The sequence below is a fragment of the Triturus cristatus genome, chromosome 10 (genome assembly GCF_964204655.1).
Source record: "Triturus cristatus chromosome 10, aTriCri1.1, whole genome shotgun sequence".
Taxonomy (NCBI): Eukaryota; Metazoa; Chordata; class Amphibia; order Caudata; family Salamandridae; genus Triturus; species Triturus cristatus.
Genome location: NC_140593.1, coordinates 643,033,101 through 643,045,546, shown reverse-complemented (window position 1 = coordinate 643,045,546; position 12,446 = coordinate 643,033,101). Strand labels below are relative to the sequence as shown.

At 41.6% G+C, this 12,446-nt stretch overlaps 1 protein-coding gene across 4 annotated transcripts in view; it reads left to right on the top strand.

The window, feature by feature from the left end:
- AXIN1 (axin 1) overlaps positions 1–12,446 on the top strand; it is a 263,208-nt gene that overhangs the window by 120,424 nt on the left and 130,338 nt on the right. For all 4 annotated transcript variants that reach the window (XM_085632196.1, XM_085632199.1, XM_085632198.1 and 1 more), the window contains 2 exons: positions 848–947; positions 10,859–10,996. In XM_085632196.1, the coding sequence (XP_085488322.1) occupies positions 848–947; positions 10,859–10,996 (238 nt within the window). The remainder of the gene's footprint in view (positions 1–847; positions 948–10,858; positions 10,997–12,446) is intronic.

The window sequence follows — 12,446 nt, the reverse complement described above, 5'->3', positions numbered from 1 at the left end:
TACAAGTGCAGGGTCGTTGCAGCATGCACTTTGAAAACACAGAGGGGCTTTAAAGCAGTGCTCTATTTTTCACATGAATGCGCTGCCCCCCAGGGTGGCGCGAGTTTGAGGCTGCCCTGGGGTCAACGTATTCACCATAATAAAGCTCATTCGCCTGGTGGGCGCTGGGCCCAGCTTTTGAACTGTGCGCCTTGTGCTAATCAGGAAAAGTTCACCACATACATAATATGGTGCCAGATTGTGGCAACTGCACCTCTACCACTTCTTTTGCTTTTTAGGTCCTCTTGCATAAAGTCATTTCCCACTGGATGTACTCCTGCAGCTTGAGGGCAAGGTAGAGTTGGCTGCCTTTTTGTGACAGTCCACTGTTTGGAAACATTGAGTAAACAGACTGCTCCCAGAACTGGTGCTTAGTTTTAATGAAGAGTTTTATTTTTGATGAAGAATATCTTTGGCCATGCGAATGATTTGTTGTCACTAATTGGTGCTTCCCAATGGAGTTTCTGAATAATCCACATCTGTTTATCAATCTATAGGAAGGCAGGCTGGTATTTAGGAAGAAGTGCTAGTAACCTCAGCTACTTTTGTACTGCTATTCAAACAGCTTTATGCTGATGGTAAGTGGTGCTTTCGTATTGAGGGACGGGACATTGTATTGATCTTGACAGAGAAGAGGTTGAGGTGAGATAGGAACTGGGCTTGCTAGTCATTATATTTCGTAACTTGTGTTTTTTCAGTTTGATGTTAAAGAAATAGCTGTCATTTCAAAATGGACTTATTCTGTACAAGGAAGGTTCAGAGGCAACTAGAAGGATGTTTGACCATTTCTTGTGTTTATTTCCCACAGAGATGGCAGTATCCCACCTTACCGCCTTCGAAAGCAGCACAGGCGAGAAATGCACGAAAGTGCCAAAGCAAATGGACAAGTTCCTTTGCCCACTATTCCTGTAAGTAAAATCCGCTCCATTTTGCAAGCATCCTACTCGCAGCAAATTCTCTTTTCGTGGTTAGCTGCAGATCTTTTGTTTTTCCAATGTAGACTAACTGCACCTTATACCATTTACTATGTAAAAGAACATTTATGAATCTATTGAGAGTGAATATTGGTGTACTCACAGCAGTATTGAGTTGTGGCAAACATCCTATGGATGTCAGTATTTTGAAAATGTTGCGGTTGGGAAGTGCCTTCTCCTGGCACTTAGGGACCTTAAATATCTTTGCCTCAGCTATTGGGTTTAGTTTGTTCAAGATGCATTTGCCTCATACAGGTAGAGCAGACCTGTAGCAATGCTATGCTGACCTCACTGAGATGTAAGCTATGCTCCTTACCGGAAATTTCACAGCAAGATGAACAAACTACGACAAAGGCAACTCTGCAGGCATCTTGTATATCCCATCCTCCTTCTGTGATGAGTCTGCTCAGAATGTACATTGTATCTGCAAGCCCCCCACCCCTATTCCGCCAGGCCCGTAGGAACCACACCCTTATTTTAGAGTCCCTGCAGTCAGAGACTGAGCTAGTACACATTTTTAAACTGAGACTTTTAAGAGCAGTTAAGCATAAAAGTTGCAGGTCAAGGCCAAATATTTTGTTTAACTGGTTCATGCTATTTCTGATGCTGTACGCAGGGGGCGTGCTGTGAGAGGATGCGCTGTCTGTAAGCCGCTGGAGGGTGCTCAGCTGAAGGAGAAAGCTGAATGGCCACTCGAGTGTTCAGCTGCAAGATGAGGGGCAGACGCTGCAAGGGTCGTGGCAGTTGGGCAGAGTGCTTGTGTGCTGTCTGGGCGTGGCGAGGCTTTAGCAGACGTTGGTGAGGGTTGAGTCGGGAGTTGGCGTTGAAGCGGCTGGGCTAGGTCCCAGCGTGCCTTGCACCCTCCTGTGAGCTCCCTGGCATTTTCAGTGCCAGCCTTATCAGTGGGGTTCCGCTTTATATTTAATTCATTTGACTTTTTTGTCAGTCTTTGGCTCTGCACGGCCCAGCATAGCCTACCACTTATTGATGCAGGCTGCTGTCGCCCCTCAGACGGCCGAGGCGGAGCAGGAGTCATCGGCCCATTGCTCTTCCCATTTCAGGCTGCCGTCGCCATTCAGCGATGACCTGATTGATCTGTTTGACCTGCTCGATCTGCTTGACATGTTTGAACTGCTTGAGTCACCCATTAGCACTGTAGGAGCAGGAGTGAGTCCTATGTTGAGCAGACTGCTAATACTGCGAATGAACAAGTGTTCTTCAAGGAAATCATTTTTTGTAAACATTTTTGACAACGAAAAGTGAAGTCATTGTTTTTTTTCAAGAAACACTAGAATACATCAAATGCTTTTAACACAGTGAAAGAAACCTGTACAACCAGTGAGGCCAATGTTTCGTTTTTTTAATTTGAAGTGGTAATTTCAAAAGACTGATCATCTAGCTGTATCCATACAACAGGTGCTCCAAGTGATGGCGCAGTGCGAAGTGAAAAATAGTTCAAGGATAAATACATATTTACAATAAGTACAATGGGCCTGTACTCATGGAGTTTAAGATTGTAACAAACACAATGATATGAGCATTTGAGTTTGGGTATCCAACATTCAATTATATGGGTAGGCCCATGCGATTACAACATTTCTACCCCATAATAGATCAATCATCCAGGGTCTTCATCAGGACAGACATATGGTAGTGCCTACAGAGTAAGGTATACAGAAGGCCAGTCTCAATTCAGTAGAAAAAGCTGACTGAGCAAATGGAAGACCCAGGACAGGAAAAGAGGTCTTACTTAGCCCGATTAATCGGGGGAAAGTTCAAATTACAGACATTTCTCGAAGTTACTTTCAATAAGAAAGAATGGGGGGGGGGTTGACATGCAATTAGTCATTGGGAAATAGATCCTCTGTAGAAATCTAAGTGAAGTGTGCAGAGAAATGTATGGTAAGTCGTTTGTGTACCTCCAAATAGAAGAAAAAATCCATGAGAGTTAGTGTGCATGGGGAAATGCTTGGACGAAATCTCAGACTTGGGCCGTAATGTGATGGGAAAATATATGCATTATAATGTTTTAAGCAAAACTAGCAATTCCAAACGGGAGCCTGGGCATGCATAGATCCGATAAGTATGCAGAAAATATAATTCATACAAGTTCAGAAATCTACACCAGGATCTACAGAACTATGGTGCAAACAAGTGTGGCAAGCTTGTGTGGGATCTAAGCCACAAGTGAAAAAAGTGAAGAAACTAATGAATTGCGACCTGTAGGAACAAATGACTGACCGGTCACTGCGTGCTGGGAGAAAACAACCACAGCAAGAATGTCATCCTGTGTCATAATGCCCATGATGATTAGCAGTGGACCGCTGTTATTCACAGAAAACTAGGGGCTCTGAAAGCAACTCCCATTCCATGTGCACTAAAGTATGTGCACAATGTGGACTCATTGTTGTCTACTTATGGTCAATGAACAGCCGTGATTTGGGCAAGGTCCCAAGATCCACAGATAAGGGCGATACCAGCAGGTCAGTTGACTGTGGTAGCCTGACATTACATGGCCCTGCTCACATAAAATAGCAAAACTATGCACCAAGTGATAAACTTTCACCTGAATTTGTGGAAAAAGTATACAAGAATGAACTAGCCCCATGTGCATCATAGAGTACTGCCAGTGTAAATGCCAGATAGTATGCGTCCCATCAACGTGTCAAGCAAGTAAATGTGGAGTTTGTGCCTGCACAACAAGCTCTTCCGAAAGTCCGATGCAGGAAAATCAAAAGTAATAAGCTAGAGATTTATCACTACTCATAGCTCCTGGCTGTCATAAATAAACATGTCCGTCAATTACTTTGTAAAGTGCTGTCGTAAACAAGACTCTGAGTAGTGCAATTCACTTCCGCGTATCAAACAAGCAGAAAATGAGTACAACTAAAACTAAGCCAGAATTCTAGAACCACATCATATAATATCAAGGAAATAAAGATATTCTCCGAGGGGGTCCTCTTATCTTCTTCATTCATCTGTGACCATGCACTGCTAATAGCAAGGATCTGCAAACATCTCCAAGATGAAGGAGCGGCAACAAGAGCCTCATCTATAATACCAAGGTGAAGCCAAGTGAACTGCATTCAGCAGTAAGCAAGCAAGTAGTACTTTTTCAATATTTACAGAGGGATAAGGGGCATTCCATGGCCTTAAGTGCACTTTGCTTTCGATTGCACGTCCCAACCTCTTCTGTTGCTGGCATCCATAATGAGATCAGGAAAAATCTGGGGGGGCTTTGAAGCCTGTCAGAAAACACAGGAGTAAGGGGAAAGCGAAACCCAAAGGCAAACTTGTGGCCTTCACCCCGGTAGCAAAGGCAGCTGATGGATAAACAGGGCGGACTGAACCGCAACCTCCACTCTCTTCACTATTTCACGGGGCCCAAGAAAAGCAAAGATTACAGACTTTTTAAAGCCCTGCACCAAAGAGTACCATCCCACCACAGCTCAGGAAACCCTTAGACTTAAGCAATTACAGGAGCTACCGTCCGGGTTATTGTGTGAGCATAAGTACGGACATGAGCATGTGCAGCATCCTTGTGACTTCCCCAAAGCTCAACAAAGCCAGCAACCGAAGCTCACACCCAGACTCAGGTCCAGGTACACCCATCCGAGCAGGATCTAGATCATCCATGGCAATCAGTTGGAAGTTTCAGTACCCTTGAGGTGTCGACGACCGGGGTTTTCTTGGTGGGGGTGCAGGGGCGAGGAGGCTAACCCGTCGCAGCACCAAATGAGCCCTGCATGATCCACTACAAATAGACTTCATTATGCCTTATTGAATGAGGTGCCTGAAGACTTTATAGTATGGCAGAAGATGCTCTTAAGTCTGTTTGACCAGCCCATCGAATGATTCATTGACCAGTACAGCACATCAAACAATCCTTGGTGAAATACGATTTTAACACACTGCTCTCCCCCAGCAAATTGCCATTTGACAAACCAATTTCTCTAACAGAAATTAGCCTCAGTAGCAGGACTATTGATGAGGGGGTTATAGTGAGCAGTCCCCATCCACTTCTTGCTCCACCAGTCCTCAATGAGGAATAAGCAAATGCATCTTCTTGCAGTACTGAGAGGCTCTCTCCCCTCCAAATATACCCTACCCCTCCAATCTCAATCGGGTCCTCTCTGCTCAGTAACATGTAGGTGATATTCTCGGCCTTAAGCTTCCACTCGGATAAATTGGAAACACAGGTGGATTTATTTAATGCCCTGGTGGTGTACGTTCTAGACATTGATCACAAGTTGCGGACTTAAATGGTAGGATCAAGAGAGTACAGCAAGATCCGGCTACATTGTCGTTTAGTCCCTATATGCCTTATACAGGATCTGTGCGTTTGGATAACATAAACTGCGGGTTTGGTGGCAGACTGTCTCTGAGCACCCCACAGAGAAATGTTAGTCTGTTTTGTATTATCTAGCTCACAGTGCCACTAGTGTCTCCTCTTATCGGGGAGAGAATAGTTTCTGTCAACCTTAGAACATGGCAACCCTGATCTCTCAGAATCGTGGAAACAATGTACTGCTTTTCGCTCAGTCACTCATGCTCACTTATTCGGTCTCGGAGAGTTACACAGAAGAAACAGCCGGGCGCGTTCCAATAAGTATTTATTGCACAGTTGTTCTTCTCGTGTAAAATAGATGTGCTGCGATACTCGTTAGACAATAGCAGAGATATATGATTAGCAGTACAGTGAATATAAAAGGATAGTATAGTTTTACCATCTTGCAATAAGCATGAATAAATACTTGAATATAAAATGTATGATAAAAGTGCGCATACTCCTACGATGCCTACTGTTTATAAAACGCCAAGTCACAAAGCCTGCATGCAAAGATTGCAGCGTCCAGCTCAATAACATGATAGAACGTTATTGAGATTGCCCGTGTTGTAATATGGCCAAATCTTGTTCTAGGATGTATATTGCCAAATACACTATGTTGCCTAAAGAATATATTCTGGAGAACAAAGTTGTTAACCCATTGTCTACCACTGCTAGAGATTTTTCTAAGTTAATACAGTCTATTTCCTGTATTCTTTCTGCGACCTCTTGTTGAGATATTTTCCAAATTTCATTATAGGCAGCATAAATACCGGCATATATGAAATGTTTCTGACGTTGTTTCATGGGACCTAGTAAAAAATCCCTAAGCTCCATGTCTTGTGGGAGTAAGGCTAAGTGTTGTTTCACTTCTTTGAGTGTTGAGGTCTCTAGCCAATCAAGGCACAACTTTCCAACACTGTAGGATGTCACTACCCCTGGGTGTTCTCTTTGTACATAATGTGGGTCTGGCCTATGGATAGTAAACCCTTCGGTGGTATCCCAGAATCTTCAGTGACATCTGTTCTTGTCTAAGAGGCAAACCAACTATTCTTTCCAATTAGGGTCTGATCTATTGTACTATAAAATGTCATCTATTGTTGCCCCTTCCTGTGAAGTAGAATTTTGCCACCCTTCCATCTGTGATGGTGTTGGAAATCGATGCGTGTTCAGGTCCTTGGGTAATCCAAGACAGGATATCTGTTGCACAGTGTCATTTAAAAATATCATCTGCTGTGGAATGAGGCATGCTCTAAATAGCGCTTCTGTTCCATGGACTTGCCAGTCTCTAGAACCCCAGACTGATTTTAGCTCTATTGTGTCCTTCCATAGGTTATAACCCTGTTCAGACAGTTAGTTGGGCAATAAAGCAAGCAGAGTAAATCTGTTTGGTGTTTGTCAACATTATTTTCAGTGCCCATGTCGGTGTAACTTTATAATAAAATGTCGTCGGGTCAGTGGTGTTAAACCCTGAAAAATATGAACATTTCTGTGCAAATGTTGCTGAACTACTTTTAGGTGGTGTAGCGCAATGTTCCCACTGGTGGTACTCAAATACATTTCTAGGTGAAGTAGATTTGTGTAGGAAATGATGACCATAATGTTGGTAACAGTACAAAGTGTCATAATCTGAATTGCCTTCTAACATTTCAGCGTTCGGAAATGCAGCAGCTTTTTCTAAATCAGACAACATGTTATTAACAGTTTCTGAGTCCCAAACATCAGAAAATGTTCTGGAGGTAATGAAATCACTTAATGAAATTTTAAATATATGAGCAATTTTTAAAAGTTCAGTAGGACCGAATATTGCGAAATCAACCTTGTCCTAAACTATACTGTCCGGGTATAAGAACTGCTGTGATGTTCACTGATGACAAGTCTGTTTGTTCACGATGTGAAGACTGATGTGGTTTGAAAAACAAATTAACTTTCTGGGCTGTAGCGCTTTGTTGAAGGTATCATCCATTAATAAGCATGCTAAAAGTTTTCACTAAACCTAGCCAGAAAAGAAAGAATAGTATCCCAGTAATTACCCTGAGTTCTATCCAAGGTGATACCAGGTAATTCTTTTTGAGAATTTGCAAAGAGTCTTTAACTTGCTGCTTGCGTGACTTTTGGGCTGGCGTTGTTTCCTGTTCACTTGGATTTAAAAAAAAAAGTATCACAGTTCATGAAGTAGCCAGAAGCAGTTCGATCAATTGTTGGAATTGCATCGGGATTTGTTGAAATTGTAGATTGCTCTTGTCGAGGCATGTTGCTATAGACGTCTGCATTTGGTCTAATTGCCACTTGAGTGTTGTTTTGAGTTTCATTTTGAAGATGAACTTTGGGTTCAAGGGGAACGAGTTCCATAGCATTGTTGCATAGTCCTTCATTCCACACAGGAGGCTCTTCAAACATGATGAGTGTTTCTGTTTGAATTGCTTGGATTGTAGCTAGAGAAGGGCGTCTGCTACTGTGGAGTTAACAAGGCCTTCTGTTCAGTATCAGCCACATAGTGTGGTTTAAAGAAAGAAAGAAAGAACAAATGGCTGACCAAGGCCAAGCACCTCAAACTCCAAAGTACAATAAATGAATTGGTGGTGCAACCACTTCCTGCACCCGCCGTCCAAAGATGCAATCACTGACTAGTTATTATGAAAAGAGGTGGAAGGTGCACTCGTTGTCAAGTAAGTCAATTCAACCAGATATTATTCCAAAAAAGTGTGTTCCTTTATTAGGTTCAATCTTAAAACTGGCAGACAGCCAACACGTTTCGTCCCCTGTGGGACTTGGTCAGGGCTGTAACAATCACAAAAGAAAATAACATAAATACCACATATAAAAAACACATAACACAAAACAAAAAATAATATACACATATATATGTTTCAATAATACAATTTTCCGAAACGACCCACAAAATACAATCACATTAATACAAATGGATATGTCACTAAGTCATCTATGAAGAAGAAAAACAAATGATTTTACAAGACAGTAACTCATCCAGAAATAAAATAACAAACAAGCAATATAATGCACGAAGAACAAATAATTAACATATTCAGATTAATAAGTTCTTATACAAAGACAAATAGAAAGGGACAATTATAAAAATTCATCAAGACAATATATAAAAACAACCATACAACATAAAACCACAAAGGTAATTTACAAAACCAAATTCATACAAACACAAATGACAAGCCCTAACAATACCCATATAGTCATCCAAATAGGCGATTGAATGAAAAATATGAATGAGAGAAACTGCCCAATGTGAGGTACAATGGCCCTAAGGCAAGTACATTAAAAAAAAGGGGGGGGGAGGTGGACTGTTATGTAAGATCCAATCACCCCATATGTATTTATATGACTATTGGAGAGAGTGATAACAACAAGAGATATTTTACCAAATGAGAAGGGAAGAACAATCAGCAGATTTCATAGAGTTGCAAAAATATATACTTATGGAAAAATAAAGCCAAATTGGGAAGAGCAAAACGCAATAGTTACAGAATTATTGTGCAAAAAAGGGGGAATATCACCTCCAAATTAACAACCAAGATGTTGAAGATGATGGTGTGATCATGGAAGAGAGTATAAGTCAAACTTCTGAAAGGCACAATCAGCCTTAAAAGAAAAAAATAATAAAGAAATATAACAGTATCTGAAAGAATACAAATATTTTAACCATAAATAATAAAGAACCTAATAATTCTAAAATATTTTACTTTATGCCACCACTAACCAAAACTGCTCAGAACGGTAGCCATTCAAATAAGACAAAACGGTAAGACTCACCAGAATCATATGTATATCCAAAGTCATGAATGGGGTCAATATATACGATCCTGGAATAATATGCTGTAGGAAGAACATCCCAATAAGGAATTGAGGCTGGATAATCTATCCCAAAAAAAATGTAATGTATAGAAATACAGGTAGTGGGGCATTCACTTGTAGTGTCTCTTAGGGAGGTGAAGCTACTTCGGATTGTAATCTGTAAAATGACTTGCATTTACTGATTTAAGGATTAGTTATGCTCTGAATATTTCTTAGCCTTTAACATGGCTAAGATGCGATTTGCCGACTAATGAATGAGTTAGTCGGCAGTCCGATTGATCAAACTCCTGTAGTAGACTGATGTCATCATTTTGCCTAAGAAGTGTAAAATGTCTTGGCGGTTGATTCTTCATGATGCCTGCATGCGGTCACAGTTAAATGGGAATGGGTGCTTTGGTGTTCAGTCTACGAGACCAAACATAAAATGCTCCCTCCAGAGTGTTTATGAAGAAGGGATTCCCTAAGAGAAGGAGATTTCCCCAGGGGTAAAGTAATGACAATAGAGGAGATAAAAAGAAATGAGGACAAAATTCACGTTATGCCCTTCTACAACTTGCTTGCTTCTAGGATAACAGAAGTGAACTATCTAGTACAGGATGCACATCTTTTCATAACCAGTTTCACCCGTAGCAATTCATAGTTACGGGTGTGTATAACTGGCACTTATGAATGTGAAATCTATCTTTAAGCCATGGTAGTGACCCTATGTATTATTTTTCCAAGGTAAAAACGGCAAGAAGTGGTCCATAATAGATGGACTGGTTAGTAAGGAATTTGGGATAGTATTCGGACACTAATTTAGACAGTGCCACTGGAAAAAAAGCCGGGGATGAATAAAGGAAAAATCGAAACAACTAGGAATTAATGAAGCAAAGGGCTGAAAAGTAGTAACACAGCAGGAATCGCACAGTCTAGCAGGTTGCTTCTTCTTTAAAGGTAAGTTACTGACATACTGAGCGTTAACCTTGATGCCTTAAAAAAAAAAAAATAATTAAAGACCATGCCTGTAGGTGGCCTGTCATCCTCCTACAGGCTGATGTAATTTGTCATGGTGTTTGGTACTATAGGAGTGGTGCTAGTTGTGACCCCCACACCCAGTTTGGTGTGGGCTTCTTCCAAACGACGTGCTTTCTGATTCATCTCCTCCTCCTTTCGCCCTCAATGGCTGAGCCAACCCTGCCAATCTTCCACATCCACCAGTATGTCTCTGCCCGTTGCCTCCAGATGCATGTGCTTGTCCTGGAAACTGGTAGCACCGTGGCGTGGGAGTTGTACTGACCGCTGACACTCTCCAGTGTGCCCAGGCCCGCTTAAAATAGGTAAATTGTTTGTTTTCTTTGCTTCCCATGGAAATCTGAATCGAGGCATAGAAAGAAGGCCAGATATTCGAGGACAGGACAAATTACTGTTCTAACTTTAGTCCTCAAATATTTGGGGAGGGTTGTATTTTCAGAAGCCTTGCCATTATAGGCCGGCATGCAGAGTGAAACTATGAGCATATCGCTGCTTTCGAACATATTGTAGATGCTGGGGTGGCATGGACGGATAGATGGGGAGCTTGAAAACCTTCTAGTGACCCATATGCTATGCCATTGCTCAGACTGCAAAAAAAATTATTTTTATATGCTGTTAGTTAAAAATTGATCACTTTTAGTTCTTTCTAAATTAAGCCACAGTTTTTCTCCTCCAGCGTACTTATCGCATCCCAAAGGATATCCACGTGGATCCAGAGAAATTTGCTGCCGAGCTCATTAGTCGTTTGGAGACGGTTCTGCGAGAACGGGAAGCAGGGGAGAAGTTGGAAGAACGCCTTAAACGTGTCAGAGCGGTGAGTCGATGAGTAGCTGTGATGAGAGAAGCTGTTAGCTTTAGCATGTGTATCATGAGCCTTTCTTCGTGATAATAATTTTATAATGCTGAATTTGCAAACATCCACACACTGAAACTATTAAGGCAGCGGAGAGGTGGGAGGTTTGAAATTAATTTTGGGTAAAGTGTATATGTAAGGAGTCCTGGTATATAGTTTATTGAGAAATGTGCGCTCATTCTTGCTCAGGAAACCATGCCCAGTGACATGTCAGTAGCCCCGAGAATGTTATTGCATCTCTTGTGGTGCCAAATGGAAATCCAGGGTTAGATTACTGCAACAGCCTTTACTTAATCCTACAGCAAAATCTGTTGCACAAACTGCAGATGCTCCAAAACGCCGCGGCGAGACTTCTGACAGGTACCCCCAAATTTGCTCCGATTGCTAACATTATTCAAGGCCTGCACTGGCTTCCGGTTAAGAACAGGGTCCAGTTTAAAGCACTTTGCCTGGTTTTTAAAGCGTTACATGATGAGGGCCCCGAATTTCTAAAACATCAATTTCAATAGTATTCCCCATCACGCCTGTTACGATCATCTGAAGCTAAACTGATCACTGTCCCCTTGATAAAAAAGGCTCGATGGGGCGGACGCACTTTTTCTTTTGGCGCCACTAAGTTGTGGAACAAGTTACCTCTGTACCTAAGAAACAGTAATAATTTGTTAGGCTTCAGAAAGGCGCTGAAGACCTGGCTTTTTGTTAATTAATTTCTTTCTGACCGATTCTTTCTTGGGATTAGTAGTTAGCGCCAGGACACCAAATTTGGTAATCGTGCGCTCTATAAATCACGTAAATAAATAAATAGGGTAAAAGATCTGATACTGACAGCAGTCTGATGATCTCTTTCTGATAGTCACTGGTGTTCTATGTAATGAACCCTCCCCCTTTTCTTTTGCAGTGTCGTGATTGTTTCTGCCCGAATCTGATATTCGAATACATTGACTTTGGGAATTAGGTGTTGCAAGCACCACATTTTACTAGGACTGAGGATTTAGTCACTGAAGGCATACATAGACAAGTGGCATTAGTGGAACGTTGATATTCGTAATATACAATAAATATAGTGGTAGTTGAGTCTGATCTTGCTTAAAAAATAATAAAGTTCAACTTTGGTATTAAAGAAACGTGATCTTACAGTTGGCAAAAAGGGTAAACCCTTGGTCAAGAATTACATTGTAGTTAGCGAAAGGCTGTGTGATGATATATTAAACATGGAGGGCATTGCTTAAGTGTTGGATGGAACAGTACACTGTCACTGGGTACCGTTATCACCAGTAATTTTGTTGGCGGGTCTGTGTCTCTCCACACCGCCCTGCTAGGGGTGCTGAAAGCTTTCCTGCTCCCAAGAGATGAGGGTGTGGCCCGTTTCCAGGAAGTGCCTATCACCAATTCCATTCATATTGCATCAGTA